This window comes from Hyaena hyaena, unplaced genomic scaffold (genome assembly GCF_003009895.1).
Source record: "Hyaena hyaena isolate Hyena2069 unplaced genomic scaffold, ASM300989v1 scaffold_295, whole genome shotgun sequence".
Lineage (NCBI taxonomy): Eukaryota > Metazoa > Chordata > Mammalia > Carnivora > Hyaenidae > Hyaena > Hyaena hyaena.
In genome coordinates, this window is record NW_024080928.1 from 998,820 (window position 1) to 1,018,045 (window position 19,226).

At 50.7% G+C, this 19,226-nt stretch overlaps 1 protein-coding gene across 1 annotated transcript in view; it reads right to left on the minus strand.

Moving 5' to 3' along the window:
- The window catches only part of MAP3K15 (mitogen-activated protein kinase kinase kinase 15), a 128,724-nt gene that overhangs the window by 5,942 nt on the left and 103,556 nt on the right, over positions 1 to 19,226 (minus strand). The window contains exons 16-22 of the mRNA XM_039247384.1: positions 18,531 to 18,658; positions 15,995 to 16,125; positions 15,648 to 15,753; positions 7,072 to 7,229; positions 2,106 to 2,289; positions 1,213 to 1,369; positions 608 to 761 (exon numbers count right to left, since the gene is read on the minus strand). Coding sequence (XP_039103315.1) covers positions 608 to 761; positions 1,213 to 1,369; positions 2,106 to 2,289; positions 7,072 to 7,229; positions 15,648 to 15,753; positions 15,995 to 16,125; positions 18,531 to 18,658 — 1,018 coding nt within the window. The remainder of the gene's footprint in view (positions 1 to 607; positions 762 to 1,212; positions 1,370 to 2,105; positions 2,290 to 7,071; positions 7,230 to 15,647; positions 15,754 to 15,994; positions 16,126 to 18,530; positions 18,659 to 19,226) is intronic.

The following is a 19,226-nucleotide window of genomic DNA, read 5'->3' on the forward strand; positions in this document are numbered from 1 at the left end:
TTCATCACGTGGCCCCCTCTCCTCAGTGCCCCCACCTCTGGGTGCTTCTGCTCTCCTGATGAACCCCTTGTAACTGCTGCCCCCTCTTCTGGCCCCTGGTAGAAGGCACAGTTCATAGCAGGGCAAGTGGCCTTTTCCTAAAAAGACCTTCCTGCTTCCAAAATAAGTTAAAATGCAAATATTTTTATCCATAACCTTTCTCCCTAAAGTGGCCGTGCTGCCAGCTTCTGAGTGCAACTCCATGTGCAGCTAGGGGTTCAAAACGAAGGGTTAGCACAAATGCAGGGCGAAGGCTGTGAGTCCCTAAGCTTCGGGCTGCATTTGGCTTGTTTTCCACCAGGTGGCAGCACCACTCCATGCCTGGGCTCACCACAGTGTGCCGCAAATTCGGGCTTCACCAGTTTTTTTTTTTTTTTTGGTTTTTTTTTTTTTGTATTTTCTTTTGTCTTGTTGGAAGAGGGAAGGGCATTGGGAAATACTTATGGTGATTATCGCAACTGCACAAACGGTACAGGGCAGCAGGAGACTCGGTCCCTTCTGGACCTGCTCCGGGACCTGGGGCCAAGCAGAGGGGGCGGGATGGACAGCCCCCCCCACCCGGCCCTACCTGGGCCACACACTCCTGCAGGTTGGAAGCCACCTGGTTCTGCTCCTCCCAGAGGATTTTGTACAGGATGGCGCGGCGCTCACTGTCCTTGCGCAGCAGGAAGAGGCCGGGGTCCCTGTCCTCCGGGGATGAGGCTGAGCTCTCATCTGGGACACTGCAGACAAACACATGTGACACTCCCTGCGTGTCCCAGAACAAAGTCTCTGGGCTGGGACGCCGCAGGGGAGGGGCTAAGAGGTGACTCCTCTGCAGTCCCCACTCTGCAGGAGGCAGGCAGACTGAAGAGAGATGCAGCGTTTCACTAACTCCCAGAGCACCAGTTTTGGGAGAAGGGGCGAAAGGGAAAGAAAATGGGGACGATGAGAGGAGAGGCAGAGGGAATGAGAGAGAAGGGGAAGTGAGGAGGGAAAGGGAACAGGAAGGTGGGGGAGTGACCACCGTGAACGTGCTGCCCACTGACTTCTTCACCTGCACGGTTGGCCGCCCTACTAACCGTGCAAAAAGCTTGGCGGCCATTTGGTTTTGACCTGGGAGGGGTTTGGTTCCTGGTGAACGCGAGTACCCCTCACAGGCCCACAGTATAAAGATGGGGGGGTGGGCCGTACCTAAGCAGGTGGTGGACCTGGTGCTTGGGTGCCCGGGCCTTCTCGAAGAACGCATCCATATGCGCATCAGAGTCCGGGGAGACAGAACCGTGGTTGCTGCTGCTGCTGCCCATGGGGTCCCCAGACATGGGCAGGGCCAGGGTGATGCCCCGGGTACCTGCAGTGTGGGGGACAGACAGGGAGGGGGGAGGAGGAGCCTTAGCCCCTCAGGCCGGGTGACCCACACAGGGGCTTGCTAGGTCTGTGCTGCTCTAACAGGGCAGCACAGTCCATCACCTAGGGGTCTCTGAAATGTAGACTGATTTCAGCAGGTGTGAGGCCCAAGACTGCATCTCTAAGCAGCCTGCAGAAAACGCTGACAGCCAGTCCCACCCGAGCAAGATGCTGAGCATCTCTGTTCTGGCTTCCACTCCATCCACACCAGCAAAGGCCAAACCAACGGTTTCCTTTCCAGAGGCCACTTTTATGTCATTGCCAGGTAGGGCTCACTGCCCTAGAAGGGGCCACTTAGCCTCAGTGACCTGTAGGACAGCTGCTGCGCCCCTTAATCAAGGTCAGGAGCAGCCCAGGGGAAAGGCCAGGCTCTGCACGAATGGAAGACCCCAAACCCCAGGCAGGGCACCTCTGGCCTCCCTTCTCGGCACAATCTCAGAGGAAAGACTTTAAGAAGAGGGGGTGTGCTGCTGTCACCTGTGGGACTCCCTCTGTCCGTCATGAAATCAAGAGACATTCATTGGCTGGGTGTGACAACTCCCACGCCCGCTGCACCAATCCCTGCCACTCTTCACAGTGACAGGCGGCTCAGTGCTCTGGAGAGCAGCACTCTCAGTGACAGAGGAGCCTGGGCATCCACCGGGCCCAGGCAGCACCCCTCCTGTCCAGGCAGACCTCACCTGCTGGCTTGAAAGCAATTCGGTTCTTCTTGCCCTTGTTCACCTGCCTTAAGAAACTCTCTGTGAGCAGCTTGGCAGCAGTGGCACGTTTGTGGGGGTCAGGTTCAAAACAGGATAAAATGAAGGCTCTGGCATCAGCTGAAAGGGCTTCTGGGATCTCAGGGTGGATCTTAAACATCCCCACCTGCATTTAAGGGAGAGGTGACCTATGTGACTCATGTGACTGTGAGGCCCGAGGCACATCCAGCTGTACATGCCTTCCATACAAAGCTCCTACCCGTGCTATCCTCCGAGGAGCTGGTGGGTTAGAGCATCCTCAGTGACCGGCCTGGCTGGCCCCTCGGGGCTTTGCTTTGTCCAGTAGGTTGTTGCAAAAGCACAGTCAGAGGAGTCTCAGAGCCTAGGCCTTAGAGGTCTTGGGGCTCCTGTTCTGGTCCTCTTAGAGCCCTGAGGCCATATGCGGGGAGGCTCAACAGCTTGGGGGTGGGGGTGCATGGAGTTCCTAATCAAAGGGCGTAAGGTAAGCAAGATGAATATATTCTTGGGGCACGTGGCTGGCTCAGATGGAAGAACACACGACTCAAGCCCCACGTTCGGTGCAGAGATTACTTAAAAAAATCTTGGGGCGCCTGGATGGCTCAGTCAGTCAAGCATCCGACTCCTGATTTTGGCTCAGGTCACGATCCCAGGGTCATGGGGTGCGCCCCCTGCCATCGGGCTCCGCGATGAGCATGGAGCCTGCTTAATATGCTCATTCTCTCCCTCCCTCCCTCTGCCTCTCTCCCCCAATTGCATTCTCTCAAATAAAAAAATACTTTAAAAATAAAGTTTAAAAACTTAAAAAAAAAAAAAAAAACCACAGAAACAGAAAACAAACCCAACCCAACATGAACACGTTCTAGAGTTGTGCTGTACAACACTGGACCGAGAGTCCGCAGTGCCGCGGCCAGCCCCTCAAAACATGTGAGAGGTGTCGAGCTCCTGTTACCTGTTCTCACCACGATAAAAGTTTTGAAGTCGAGTTTTGGCTTTTGAGAACACTTAACACTGGATGGAATATACCCCCAGGATTTGAAACGTGGGACGTCTTACAGTGGCACCTCTCACCTGAGCGGCAGGGAGGAAGGGCACTAAGGGGCCAGAGACAGAGAGTCGGTACAAGAACCCAAAGAAGAAAGGGGCGGCCTCCCCTGCAAGACATCGGAAAGCAAAAAGCATGCGTGGGCAGCGCCTTGGCGCCCTGCAGGTACGTTACTTCTAAAGGTGCCCTGCGGTCTCTCCGAAAGTCCCTGCAGCAGCTCTCCTGGGCTGCCATCACGGCGTGCCGCCACCCAGGGGCTGGAAAACAACGCAGATGTATTCTCTCTCAGCGTGGACGCTGGGAGTCTAAAATCAAGGTGCCAACAGGGCCACACTCCCTCTGAAACAGACAGAATCCGTCCTTGCCCCTTCCAACTTCGGGTGGCTGCGGCACTGTCTGGCTTGTAGACACATCGCCCTCACCTTGGCCCTGGCGTGGCGCCCTCAGTGTCCGTCCACATCATCACCTCTCGGGCCCCGATGTTCGTCTCAGCACAAGCCAGCGTCTAGCCCGAGGCCTACGACTGAGGCCGCAGGTACAATTTCAGCAGCCGCAGCAGCTCCAGCAGGGACAGACGCTGGGGGAGGGGGGGGGGGGGTGTCACCACCGACCTCTGGCCCTGGCGCCCGGGCTTGTTGAGATTGTGGGTGCCACAAGACACCTGGGGACTTGAGGTCCCGACGGTGGAGCTGCCTGACAGCTGCTGGGAGGGTGGAAAGCTCGGCGAGCCGCAGGGGCCAGGCTGGGGGAGCACCCGCAGCGCAGAGCGCTCCGTCTGCTGAGGAGCCCGCACTCCGCTCGCAGGCACACACCTGCCCTCGCGCCTTTTAGTTCCACCAAAGAGGCCGAGATGCAGTGTCTGGCAAAGATGCGGGCGGCAAGCGGGCAGGGCGACGGGCGGCCAGAGAAGAAGGAAGCAAGGCACATTCTCTCAGGCTGCTCTGAGGCCCTGGGACTTCACTATCCAGAAGCAGTGAACCCACTCTCTTCCTTCTTAGGCTTCAGGCAAACAAAAATGCGCCAAGCCGCATGCAGCTGTCCTGCCATCAGCTTCCTGTGGGGTGGGAAGTACGTCCCTTCCCAAGGCAGCGGGCCGGGTGGTAACATCGCCCCCCCCCCCCACCATTGTGGCCCATCAGTCTTACATGGGCCTCGACACATGGAGTGGCCTTCCCATGAGCTCTGGGAGGGCTTTTAGAATGACAGTAAACACTGTCTGCTACCCAAAGCCCCACCTCTCCAAAAGCAGTCAGAGACCTAGCCTTCAAAGATACAGACCCATGTGGTCTTTGAGCCTCACCCAGTGTAAGCGCAAATACGGACTCAAAATAAGAGGCCTCCCTGTTGAAAATAAGGGAAGAGACCGCCCCCCCCCGCCCCTGTTTTATTAGAGCATTTACTTTAGAAAATTTGTCATTGCAAGTTCTTGAGGTCTTTGAGATGCCATGTGACTCTTTTTAAAAGCTGAGTAAGTCTTGCCAAGAATGTCTCTCTCAAGGACCTGGGAGCCAACTCCTGGAAATGTCAACATCAAGAAGGATCCATCTCGACGTGATACTCTAGATGGAAAACCCAAAAGGTGACACCGAAAAATTGCTAGAACTGATTGATGAATTCAGCAAAGTCGCAGGATATAAGATCAAAAATCAGTTGCTTTCCTATACACCAATAATGAAGCAACAGAAAGAGAAATCAAAGAATAGATCCCATTTACAATTACACCAAAACCCATAAAATACCTAGGAATAAATATAACCAAAGAGGTGAAAAATCTATACACTGAAAACTATAGAAAGCTAATGGAAGAAACTGAGGAAGACAGACAAAAATGGAAAAATATTCCATGCTCCTGGAGAGGAAGAATATTGTTAAAATGTCAATACTAGCCAAAGTAATCTACATATTCAATGTAATACACACCAAAATGACACCAGCATTCTTCGCATCAATCCTAAAATTCGTATGGAACCAGAAAAGACCCCAAATAACCAAAAGCAATCTTGAAAAAGAAAACCAAAGCCGTAGGCATCACAATCCCGGACTTCAAGCTGTATTACAAAGCTGTAATCATTAAGACAGTAATGGTACTGGCACAAAAACAGACCCTCAGATCAATGGAACAGAATAGAGAACCCAGGAATAGACCAACAAACGTATGGCCAACTAATCTTTGACAAAGCAGGAAAGAATATCCAGTGGAAGAGTGGAATAAAGACAGTCTCTTCAGCAAATGGTGCTGGGAAAACTGAATGGCGACATGCACAAGAATGAACCTAGACCACTTTCTCACACCATACACAAAAATAAACTCAAAATGGATGAAAGACCTAAATGTTAAGACAGGAAGCATCAAAATCCTCAAGGACAAAGCAGGCAAAAACTTCTTTGACCTTGGCCCCAGCAACTTCTCACTCCACACGTCTCCAGAGGCAAGTGAAACCAAAGCTAAAATGAACTACAGGGACCTCATCAAAATAAAAACCTTCTGCACAGCAAAGGAAACAATCAGCAAAACGAAAACTGACGAAATGGGAGAAGATATCTGCAGACGACATATCAGATAAAGGGTTAGTATCCAAAATCTATAGCGAATTTATCTAACTCAACATGCAAAAAACAAATAATCCAGTGAAGAAACGGGCAAAAGACAGGAGTAGACACTTCTCCAAAGAAGACCTCCAGACACTTCTCCAAAGAAGACATCCAGATGGCCAACAGACACATGAAAAAATGCTCAACATCACTCATCATCAGGGAAAGACAAATCAAAACTACAATGACATACCACCTCACACCCGTCAGAATGGCTAACATTAACAACTCAGGCAACAACAGATGTTGGTGAGGATGTGGAGAAAGGGGAACCCTTTTGCACAGCTGGTGGAAATGCCAAACTGGTGCAGCCACTCTGGAAAACAGTATGGAGGTTCCTCAAAAAATTAAAAAGAGAACTACCCTATGACCCAGCAATTGCACTACTAGGTATTTATCCAAGAAATACAGGTGTGCTCTTTCAAAGGGACACACGCACCCCAATGTTTACAGAGCAGCACTATCAATAATAGCCAAAGTATGGAAAGAGCCCAAATGTCTATCAGTGGATGAATGGATAAAGAAGAGGTGGTGTGTGTGTGTGTGTGTATATATATACATACTTTAAGATACAAATCAGATGAACATAAGGGAAGGGAAGCAAAAATAATATAAAAACAGGGAGGAGAACAAACCATAAGAGACTCTTAAATATGGAGAACAGACAGAGGGTTGCTGGAGGAGTTATAGGAGGGGCATGGGCTAAATGGGTAAGGGGCATGAAGGCATCTACTCCTGAAATCATTGTTGCACCATATGCAAACTTAGATGTAAATTAAATAATAAAGTAGTAATTAAAAAAAGTAAGATCCACCTCTATCTCCCAGTTTCTGGGGGGCGGGGGGGTGGCGGGGAGGAGCCCTAACTTCAGCAGTGTCTTACTCCCAAACTACCTTCTATCTTAAATATTTGAGATTTTTATTCTTCCTTTGGGTAAAATCAATTAGCCAAAGCAAATGGTCATCCCAATTACCGAGTGACCCTTGGATGCACTGCTGTGACCAGTGGTGCCATCCTGTCCATGCACGTGAGGACCAGTGATCGTTTCCTTTGAGACCATGGGTGAGAGGGTGGTAGTGCTTGGCTGGAGAAAAGGACACGTTCTTTCTGCCTTTGCAGTCACTTAGTGGCCTGCCTGTGGCACACATCACATTCTGATTTAATGCCTGTTCAACAATAAAACGGTTTTCTTTCTCTTCTGCCTCGGTGGAGAGATTCCTGGAGTAGCAGGAGATTTTCTTTGTACTTACTAATTCCCGACAGCGGCAACTTCAATCACCAAACATGTCTTACTTTGAACATGGCTGCCTGCGGCTCGCCGAGCTCATCGAACGGAGGCCTGCTGGTGGCCATCTCAATGATGGTGCAGCCCAGGGACCAGATATCAGCGGGGGCGCCGTACCCTCGTGGTCCTTGGTCGATGATCTCAGGTGCCATGTACTGCAGAGTGCCTATGGGAAAACAAATAAAGACTGTGGGCACCACACTGCACAAAAATCTAAGTGGACCATTAGGAAACAAGCGTGTGAACTCCAAGCCTCTTGTTAATGCCATGGAGTCTGCTGTCACGCACAGATGGTGTGGTTGTGTCCTTTCTCTGATCAGAGACACGCAACATACCTTCCTCTGATACTAGTCAGACTGAGAGAAGATTGCTCAGCTCCTCGAGGGATAAGTGGGCCCCAACCCCACCCACGAAGTGCACAGTAGTGCGCACCACACACAGGGAAGCACGGAACGTAAGACACACAGCGCCTGACCTTCAGGAGCTGCCGAGTGGAGGAGACCGGTGATGGGACAACGGTGGGGGCGGGGCAAGGGGAAAATGGAGTAAGTGCTAAAACAGAGGGCTCTGAGAACGCGGACGAAAGTGCTTCGAGTCAGGAAAAGTTTTACCTGGATCCGTTTGGTTCTCTGAGGAGTAAACGCCAAGACAGGATTAGACCCGAGAGAGATTGACTGGGGAGAAATATATGTGGGCTAACGTGGGAGGGGGCAGGATGGGCAGGGGAACTGTCAAACTCAGTGCCAACGGGACACCCGGGAAAGGGGACAGGGAATGAAGAAGTGGGCAAGCCATGTCTCCGATAGAAGAACAGCTCAGAGACAGCTTCAGCCAGGCCACTGGGGAGTCCCTGACCCAAAGCTGCCCCCTGGAGGAGTTCCACGTTATTCCAGCACCCCACCGGCGTGCCGTTCATTCGTTGTCCAGGGGCAGGCAGGGTAAAGAAGGACCCTGCCATGAACACGGAGGCAGAGCCAGAGAAGGCGGCAGATGGGGCTCCCAGCGACCCAGTCTCCCACCGTGAAGGTTGAAGGGGTGGACAGTGGGACGGGGGGTGGGGGGAGACTCCCAGGGTCGGGGAAGAGCCTGAGCAAACGTGCAAAGGTGTGAAGTACAGAGAGAGTTCGGGAAACCGCCAGCAAAGTCTGGGGGCTAGGGCAGGGAATTACGAGTTAAAACTTAAGGAGGCAGTCAGTGGCCAGGGCCGAGCCCAAATGGCAAGTGGTATACAATGAAGGCTCTGGCTCTCAACTGTCTTCTGTGGGTCATGAGCCGCCGCAGGTCGCCACAGCGAAGGTGGTGCTCAGATACGGTGCTGGGAGGAGAAAGCATTGCAGAGACGGCCAATCAGGGCTCTGGGAGTAAAATCATAAGTTCTTCTTGAAACCAAAGCTGAGGAAAGCAACAGTACCACACACTATGTGCTGGCAAAGTGGTTTCTAACCAACAGCAAACTTGCAGAGGACACCGGCCAAGGTGTGAACAGAGAACACGGGTGCCCAGAGAAATTCAAGTGTGTATCTCAAGATCATACAACCAAAGCAGGTTTCCAGAGTCTTATTCAATGAAACCAAAGGGCTCACTGGTTTAAAAACATTCGGAGAAGCTATGGACCACATCCTCCTCTTGAAAATGCAATGTCTTTTGCTATGTTTCCTTCCAATGAGCATTTGAAAGGCACCGACCCATAGAGTGTTTTGCAATAACGAAAGTCTTCTGTGCAGTTCATTATGGTAGCCACTAGCCACATGTAACTATTGGGCCCGTGAAACATGGCTGGTGAGACTGAAAATATAAATTGAACTTCCTTTTAATTTTTAAAGATGCAGCGTAATTAGGGGTGCCCGGGTGGCTCAGTCGATTAAGCGTCCGACTTCAGCTCAGGTCATGATCTCATGGCTCGTGAATTCAAGCCCCAGGTCATAATCTGGGCTGACAGCTAGCTCAGAGCCTGGAACCTTCTTCGGATTCTGTGTCTCCCTCTCTATCTGACCCTCCCCTGCTCACACAGTGTCTCTCTTTCCCTCTTAAAAACAAAAAAAAAAACAAAACAAAACAAAACATTAAAACAAAATCAAACTAAGGTGAGACATACATTGGGTTGGGCCTGTGAGCTCAAAAGATCAGTAGGGCACAAATGATGGTTTTGGTCTCCAAAGCCTAAAGGCTGCTGGTGAAGTGTTCGGCTGCTGCAGGGCTGGGCAAGGCAGAGGCTCACAGCACTTGCTGCACGGTTAGGAAATCCCAGAGCCCTAGGGAGGGAACTTCCAGTGACACAACCTCCCCTCCCAGGCTTGTGCTGCTGTGAATAATGAAAGGAGAGGCCTTGACAGAGGATGTGCCTTCTAAGGAATCCACAATCCGTTAACTGAGGAAAGACTTGTGCTTTTTATTAACTCAGCTGGTCGCTCTCAGCTCTGATCTATGATGCTGGGCCTGGGACTTTGCGAACCACGTTTGTGCTTTGCCTGCAGCTTCCTGTTAGACTCTGCCACTAGGGGGCGCTACAGAAAGGGCGTGCGGGAGCTCAACGGCGGCGTGCTCAGGCCTACCTACAAGGAAGGAGGCAGGAGAGGTTACTTGCTCCCCCATGTCGGCTGCTGTTCTCTGAGGGAGCCGCACTTTGGACCCTCGGCGGCTGGTTCCAGTAACGGTGCCTGGCTCCAGTTTCTAGCTGTTTTGTCCCCTCCTAGTTTCAGAACCAGCTTCATCTTGCCCCACCACCAGTTACCTGCTCCACTCCAGTAACACCCTCCTGAAAGGTTCAAATTCCACCCTTCCTTGTGCTCCCCGCAAGCCCTAGAAATAGAAGCTGCTTTCTGATAACTCAGGCCCGGGAAACCGTTCTTTCTACTAAATCCTCTCTTTAAAAATAACTGGAGTGATTTTGGTTGTCCTGCCTGGATCCCAATTAACACAATTACTAAAAGTTAATTCTTAAAAGAGTAAGAGGATCAACTTTTACAATGTCATGCGACGTAGAAAACAGCACTATACCAAACCGCAATGGTTTATCGACCCTGGTCAAATAACTGTGCACCTCAGCACAACTGTTCCATAACTGGAGGCTAAGCCTGCTTAATGCCAAGTTTGGAGATTTTCTTTATATGGAAACAAAGTAAACATCACCCTTTGTAAAGGTAGGGACTTAGCAAGGATATCCATATTAGCTGTCTATTGCTATGTAATACACCAGCCCAAATGTTAGCACCTTAAAACAGGAGTTAGGATGTCCCAGTTTCTAAGGGTCGGAATCCGGGAGCAGCTGGGTTGGGTGGATCTGGCCCAGAATCTCTAATTAGACTGTAGCCAAGGTATCTGCTGGGCTGTAGTCATCAAAGACCCAGACTGAAGCTGAAATCCACTTCCAACTTCAGGCGGGCTTTGGGAGGAAGCTTCAGTTTTTCACCACATGGGATCCTCTAAACATGGCTTCCCCCCAGAGCCAGGGATCCAAAGAGAGCAAGCAAGAGGGATGCCACACTGTCCTCTCTGACCTAGCCTCCAGGTGACACACTGCCACTCTGCCTTCATCTGCCCATCAGAAGGGAGTCAGTAATCAGCGTGCCTTGGTGGCTGGGTTGGTTAAGTCTCTAACTCTTGATTTTGGCTCAGGTCATGATCTCATGGTTCGTGAGACTGAGCCCCATATCAGGCTCCGTGCTGATGGAGACTGCTTGGCATTTTCTCTCTCCCCCTCTCTTCCTCTGTCCCTCCCCTGCTTGTGCACTCTCTCAAAATTAAAAACTTTAAAAAAAGAGAGAAGTGAGTCATTGAGTCCAGCCCACATTCAAAGGGAGGGATTACACAAGGCTGTGAATGCCAGGGGGTGGAGGCCACTGGCACAATGCCTGACTTCCCAATAGTAGGTGACAGCTTACAAAGCCACTCCACGTAGCACTGTCTCTGTGACTCTCACAACCTGGGAAGGCCAGGGAGAGGCACCATCTACGGGTATTCCCATTTTATTATTTAAAAAAATTTTTTTATTGTTTATTTATTTTTGAGACAGGGAGAGACAGAACATGAGCAGAGGAGGGGCAGAGAGAGAGGGAGACACAGAATCTGAAACAGGCTGGTGGCAAAGAGCCTGATGCGGGGCTCGAACTCCCGAACCGCAAGATCACAACCTGAGCTGAAGTCAGATGCTTAACTGACTGAGCCACCCAGGCGCCCCAGTTATTCCCATTTTATACATGAGGAAAGCGAGCCTCAGAGAAGGTAGGGGATGTGCTCAAGCTAGAACTCAGGTCCTCCGGCTCCACACTTGAACTGTTCACCACGGCAGTGCCGATGTATGCAACGAATCCAGGAGAAGCACAACCGAAGCAAACGCTGCCTGAACAGAAGTCGACTTGAGGCAAGGATTTCCGAAGCCATACTGTGACGTGTTCCCGTACAGCTGGAAGGTGGAGGGCCATCATGGAGAACTGCGTGCTCCATTTTATTGACTACCATATCCATAGAAAAACCACCCAGAGTAAACATCCAGTGGAGACGGAGCCACACAACGATTTCCGATAGTCAAGGGACGGTCCCCAAGCAGTGTGCGTGTCGTGGGTGTAGATCGGCTGCCCCAAACCAGTTTCTGCCAAGAAATCAAGTAACGATGCCGGTGGCGGGGGTTGGGGGTGCATCTGAATAATGCGAAAATCTCAGAAACTTGCTTCCTTCAATCTGGCTCTCTTAAGGGTGTCCTATCCTTTCAAAACTGCAAGTCCCCCAAGATGTGCCCACACACAGGTCATGTGATCAGCCAGACATGACTCTCAGGTATCTACACCGGTGCAGGGGTGCAGAGTTCAGGACAAGGGACAGGAGGCCCACAGGCATTGACCCAGACCGCTGGGGACATGAAACCGGGGGGGGGGGGGGACATGAAATCTGAAAAACCAGGATTTTCAGATTACCAGCAAAGAAAACACATGGCATGGGACAGTAATTTAGAAGTTTCGATTGTGGTACCAAGATAAAAGACAGACACCAAGGCAAGGGGTGAGAGATGGACGACAGGTGCACGTTTCAAAGGGGGTCTGATACAAGTGGCCACACAGCTCGCAGGCCCCTAGCCCAGGGGCCTTCCACCCAGATCAAGGGATTAAAAAGATCAAGAGAGAAGAGACTGGTGGTGGGGGACGTTGAAAGTGACGTCTTCAGACACTGCTCTGCCGGAAGGTCTGCCGTCTCATTACAGGAGCCCAGGAAGGGCTGTGCCCTAAATGGCGACTCAGGCAACTCAACACTCACTCAGGAATGTCACACTTCAAAGGAGGGCGCAGGCATAAGTGCTTTCTGCAGGCCCTGGAAAGTACTGTTAGAGCCCAGAGTTTCCACATTTCCTATTAATGAAGCACAGAAAAGAGAAACGGGAGGCTTCCGGTGCCTCCCTGGATGCCCCGCCCAAGGACGGGCCTGGTAGGTGGGGACACCACTTCGTGTGAGGGCTCGTCGTTGGGCCCACGCAGGGCTCCATAGGCGTGTGTCCCCCGCCAGTACGCTGCGCACAGGACTGCTTCCCGTGGGAGCAAAAGCAGCTTACGGCAGCGGCCTGCGGGGTCCGGGGGCATGGCCACGCCCTCTTGACAGTGGGTGGAAGATTCACGAACCCTGGACAGCAGATGTGGGAGCCGCTGCAGCAACACTGCTTTAGGGTCTCTGTGAGAGGCATCCTGCTCAAAGGCCATCTCCCGTGGCCTGGACCCCTCAGGAGAAAAACCTGGCGGACTGTGTCCGATGTGAGGGGTAAAGGGGGGCGGGGAGGAGGCAGTCAGCTAAAAGACAGGCCCCTGCCCGTGACGTGGGACTTACGAGGCGCCTGGCGGGAAAGCGTGGCCGGTCACCACAAGCCAGGCCCAGGGTACACAGATCCAGGTTAGAACAGCAGCAGCCCAGTGACCGCTTGCTGTGCCGCTCTCCTCCCCCTCCCACAGCTGGGGAGCAGGCAGGGCGGTGGGGGGCGGGTGAGACAAGACTTGGGGACTGCATGCCACCCACCGGCAGTCCTGCAGGGACGGGGGAGGGCGCTATCCCCGGAATGATGACCAGAGTGTCGCCAAGTACATTAGTGTGGCCCCTTTAACACATTTTTTTAATGTTTATCTATTTTTGAGAGCCAGACACACAGAGCACAAGTGAGAGAGGGGCAGAGAGAGAGGGAGACGCAGAATCCAAAGCAGGCTCCAGGCTCCGAGCCGTCAGCACAGAGCCCGACGTGGGGCTCGAACTCACAAAGTACGAGATCATGACCTGAGCCAAAGGTGACCACTTAAGCGACTGAGCCACCCGGATGCCACGGTGTGGCCCCTTTTAATTACCGAATTCAGACTGTCTGCTTCTCGAAGCGTCACTAAGACTTGCTCTCACTTGTCTGAGGGTGGCTGGTAAAGCTCAGGAAAGGACCGCTGACCCGGGCGGAGGAGAGAGGAGGGGACTTTTATGATTACACCCTCTGAGGCTGACAGGTTCAACGTGTTTGTTACCCACAGGAACTTGATTCTCTCAAAGACTCCTGCCAGCTCTGATAACCTGGGATCTTCTAAGTGCAAATTAGTATTTATTTGATTTATTTGTTTAACAAATACTTCAGTTGTACAGTCAGGTACTGGGTCCAAGCACCTCACCAATATTAACTCATTTAATCTTCACACAAACCCTCTGATCTAGGTACTATGAACATCTCCATTTTACTTAAGAAACTATGGCACAGAGAGGTTAAGTAACATGCCTAGAGTCACACGGCTAGTAAGCGGTTGAGCCAGAATTTGAACCAATGATGTTCCGAGCCATAGACCAGAACAGAGTTCCTTTCCCAGGACCCACTCCTAGGCATCTACCCAAGATGAATGAAAGCTTAGATCTACACCAAGGCTTGCATGTGACTGTTCACAGCAGAGTTACTCACAATAGCCAAAATGGGGGGTGGGGGGGCGCCTGAGTCGGTTGGGACCTAATGGCTCTTCCTCCCGTTCTAGCTGGGTTATACCTACAGTGAAAACCCTGGAGAAGAACACGGGAGGGGAGGTTTCAGCCCCAGAAGTTGCTTGAGCCTCTCAACCCCTTTCCAGGCTCTGATGGCTTCCGGGCATCCGCCTGGAAAAGCCACGCCACCTCCTCAGGCTTCCAAGCAGGACTCTGCACCAACCGGCTGAGACCTCTTTACAGAACCACTTTGTGTTGCGAAGAGTAATGATATGCAGGGGCATTTCCTACCCAAAATGATACCCCTTCTTTATTATCCCCCAAACACCCCGGCATTATTTTGCAATGCAAAATTCATGCCTCCTGAAGTCAATTACTTGGGAAAATGTGATATGCAATAATGAATTATACATGCATTTTCTTTGTGAATTTTTCTTCTCCTTGGGGATGCTAATTACGAGATAAATTGTCAGGGGTTTTCTGTTTTGAAATAACTCCTTGTCATATCAGAGACCCTCTTGCTACATATTGCCACGCTAATTGGTGGCTTCCACAGAGGAGGACAGAAGTCATTTTCAATTAGGGTAATAAACGTGCCACTCATACATACGTACTCGCAGATACATGTCAATGCACGTATATTTTTATCAGAAACAATAAATGGAAGTTCAACACATTTTTTCTTTGGGAGATTCTGGTGGAGTCCTTGGCGTAATATTTTCCCACTGTGAGATGCGTGTATCTCCTCTGGTGTTACCAGTGAGATGCCATTTCTGACAAATAAAAGTTCTCTTTAGACAGGAGTGTGTCTCCACCGTGGGCGTCTAGCGACTGACATACAATACCCTCTTGTTGAAGCAAAGCGACACTATTCACTAAGACCAAGGCCAAATCTGTCCACTCCACAGCTCAGTGCTCTGCGGACGGCGAGCAGAGCCATAATATTCTAAGCCCTGCTTCTTAATTCCAAAGCAAGATCTTTGTGATACTTTTATTACACCTTAGGGGACCATAAACCTCTCCTTATTCAAAATCAGTACTTCTTTCCAGGGATCAATTCCTTTTAAGCAGGAATTTCAAAAAGCCACAGGTAGCTTTTGAACCTCATTCAACTCCCCGGTCTTCTAAATGGAAAGCTAGCAGCTAATTTTATACCACGCTTGGAATCCAGTCCCTCTAAACAGTTACATGATTCCATCCCTGACACATGGGCAAAGAAAATCCAACTCCTCAAAGCCACTTCCAAGACCATGTTCCCCAGAACAATTATCTTCCCTTGGAAACAGAACCACATCAAAGCGCCAGGTACCAGAAGGTACCAGAACTCAGAAGGTGACAGGTTAGTTTTTAGGACACACCAGGAAAACACCCTAACGAGTTGGTTGCCTTAGGGTTAGTGTGATTCATAAGTGCCCATGACCTTAACTTAGAAGACCCGCTGCTACTTTGCTGAGTGCTCAGAAACCCTCGGGAAGCCTCAAGCAGAGCTCCACACCTACCCAACCTCGGAAGACAACGAAGACAGCTGTGGCAATAGTGCTGCACCACGGTGACAAAGCTCAAACCATCTGAAGTTGGGGACAACACGCCATCCACTTCGATTGCTGTGGCGCTTGGTAACCTCGCCTCCAGGACGGCCGCCCGCACCAAGCCCTGTCCTGCTTACCTGTGAAAGTCTCGGTGCACGGATTCACTCCTGCAAGACGCTTGGAGGTTCCAAAATCCGAGATTTTCACCACGCCACTGTAGGTATTCACCAGAACATTATCGCCCTTCAGAAAAGAAAAAATACCAACTGCTGAAGGGCAGATTTTAAACAAGGTGACCTGAAACAGATGTGTACCCTAAGAAATGGTCACAAGTATCTAGCAAGACTAGACTTGGCACTGTGAGGGCCATCGTGCTCAACGCGTCCCCTTCTTTGAGCTGGTCGGTCCACCGACACTGCCAGCCAGCAGCTCATGTGGTCCGAGACGCACAAAGGAAACCTCGCTGCCTCAGACGAGCAAGTACCTTGATGTCTCTGTGCACAATCTGGTTTTCGTGGAGATACTTGAGGCCTTCCAGGATTTGCTTGGTGTAAAACTTGATGGTGGGCTCCCTCATTGGCCCCCATTTTGATCGCAGAAGAGCAGAAAGGCTTCCTGGAAATGGACACAGCACAAAAGTCATCAGTCTGAGGAAGATTCAATCACAAGAGTTAAGGAAATAAAGTGAGGTGATGCGTTTTTTAAAAATGTCTGTTTATTTTGAGAGAGAGAGAGAGAGAGCGCGCGTGCGCGCAGGGGAGAGAGAATCCCAAGCGGCCTCTGCACTGTCAGCGCAGAGCGGACGTGAGGCTCGAATGCACGAACCGTGAGATCATGACCTGAGCGGAAATCAAGAGTTGGACTTGAGCCGACTGAGCCGCCCCGGTGCCTGGAGCGGTGACGTTTCTAACCTCGCAGAAGCAGTCACACCGCGCCCCGGCGAAGTGCCGCGTCTTTCCTCCCTCCGCTGCCTGTTTTCCAGCTGTGCGGGCAGCGCAGCCAGAGACGGGACCGAGATGAAGGGTGAGCAGGGACACCCTGTGACCTCCGAGACTCAGCGGGGCTCCCTTGGGTGCGGCTCTGTTAGGCTGCATGAGGTCGGGAGGAGAGCGCAGCAAGCACTCCAGACGTGGGAGGGCCGCCCCCGCCGGAGATCCCGCGTGAGCGTCTGGCCCTTCAGCCTGGGTCAGAGCCACAGTGTACACCTTGCCGGGAAATCACAGGTGGACAGGACCAGAAGGAGGGGCCATTTGGGGAGACAGGGCCGGGGATCAGAGGAGGCCGGGGCTGTCCATGCCCGCTGGGAGGAGCCCTCAGGGCCAGGTCACGGGAGCAGAAATGTCCTAACATTCCCCCACCCCCACCGCAATTATACTCAACACTGAACCTCTGGGCCCAAGGAAAACAATTCTGAGAATCTGGTTCAGCGGTTATCATGCAGGCCTGAAGGCACCAGCCGGCCTGAAACCTTCCACAGTGCTATAGGAACCTTGCCACGTGCCTCAGTTTGTCCACCTGTAAAAGGGGATGTGCACACATCCGTCTACAATTCCCCTCTCATCCTTAAACCTCGCCCTTGGAATATCAAATAATGTGACCAGCAATGACATGTTTTCTGCTAGACTGTGAGAAACCTGAGGGAAGAACAAACTATTTTATCCTTATTGTAACTTTCAAAATCTAGCCCACTGCCTGGCTCTTAACATACACACTTAGGCTCTTCATGTAATAGTAGGCTCTTAATAACTCTGGTTAAATGGCCGAATACAGATTTCTAACTGAAGTTTTAGTGTTTATATTCAGATAATAATTATCATTTTTTTTTTTTTTTACTTTTGAGAGCAAGAGAGAATATGCAAATGGGGGAGAGGGGCAAAGAGGGAGGCGGATGGGGAGAGGGAGGGAAGGAGAGAGACAGAGAGAGAATATCTTAAGCAGGCTCCACACTCAGAGCACAGAGTCTGACATGGGGCTTTATCCCACGACCCTGGGGTCATGACCTGAGCTGAAATCAAGAGTCAGATGCTCAACTGAGCCACCCAAGCGCCCCAATTCTTTTTTTTTTTTAAATGCACACTTACTGAGTTCTCGCTCTCTGCCAGGCCCCATTTTAATAGCTTTATACACAGTATCTCATTTAATCCATCCAACATCCCACTGAGCTAGGGTCATTATTGCTCCAATAATTATTACCACTCCAATCGTTATGGTAATTATTATTATTGACTTTATTTTTTAAATGCAGTCTATTTTTTTTTTTAACTTTTATTTATTTTTGAGAGAGAGAGAGGGAGGGAGGAAGAGAATAGAAGAGGGAATCCTAAGCAGGCTCCATACTTTCAGCACAGGGCCTGAAGCGGGGCTCAGACCCATGAACCATGAGATCATGACCTGAGCTGACACTGACGATTAACTCACTGAGCCCCCTAGATGCTTCTATGACTCTGACTTTACAGTTCATTTATTCAGTCAGAAGACTGAGGGGGGCAGCATGGAGGTGAAGAATTTGCCTGAGGTCACACAGCCTGCAGACGGAGGGACCAATTCAAACGAGACACTCTGGACTTCGGATCAGAGGAACGCTCCCTCCACACGATGGTGCCTGCATTTGGGGGATTCTGTGGATAAAGCATGGGTGTCTGATTTCACAGTAAACATGTTACTCTGCAGTGTCATTTTTAAGACCTCTGTCCTCTCTTCTCCAAACCATCTTTAAACCCCCAGACTGTGAAAGGTTAAGGCTGGAGACTACACTTTAATTCATCTGTCTCCGGCACTCAGTTCAGAGCCTGGCACTCAGTAGATCCTCAATTAATATTTGATGCTTGAATTAAAGCAGTACTAGACTATTTATGTGACACTGGAAAGTTTGTCTCCAACTCCTCGGAGAAACAAATGTTCTCCCACATCTAAATGATGGGTCTGCCACTTTTTAAGTGGTAAGATGGATAATGATGTTCATACTGTATTTCCATCAATGATTTTCAGAGCCTGAGACCAGAATCCTAGTGATGACTCACCTCCAGGCACTTGCTCCATAAATATCTTAATGTAGCCGTCCTCCGAGACCGAGCCCAGGTACTGAACGATATTGCGGTGCTTGAGGTACTTATGCAGGGCTATCTCCTCATGCAGTGGCTGTGAGTACCTAGTAAGAAAGACAAAGTCAGCATCATCTGCCAGATCCTTGGGGCTTGGGGTCCGCATGGTACCGTGTCATGCTCCTGGCCAATCCTTCTTTCTTCATATGTTCTCTCCCTTGGCTCCTATGAGCGTACCCGGCTTCCCGTAATACCAGGCGCACAGAGCTGCTCAAGGCCAGCATGGTGTCAAGTTTCTCAGGCACCCAAGGGAGTGCCAGGTGATGGTGTATGGTAGGTATTCAATGAATGACTGCCATTGTTAGGGTCTACACTCTCCAACTACCCGTTGCCTCTCTGAGCAGATCCTCTTCCTCTGTCTCTCATGAAGAGTGGTGGCATTCCAGAAGGTTCTCTCCTCAGCTGCGCTCTAGTCTCATTCCACAGACTCACTTTACACTAGAGCAACAGCTACCGAGTGGACCTCCTAACCCGGTATCTGACTTCTTTAGTCTATTCACCTCTGGTTACCATATTTTCTCTTCCTAAAATGCATACCTCATCTTCACCAAATGCATACACTTCTCTTCACGAAATCCACATAAAAACCGTATTGCTTGACATGGCACATGAGGA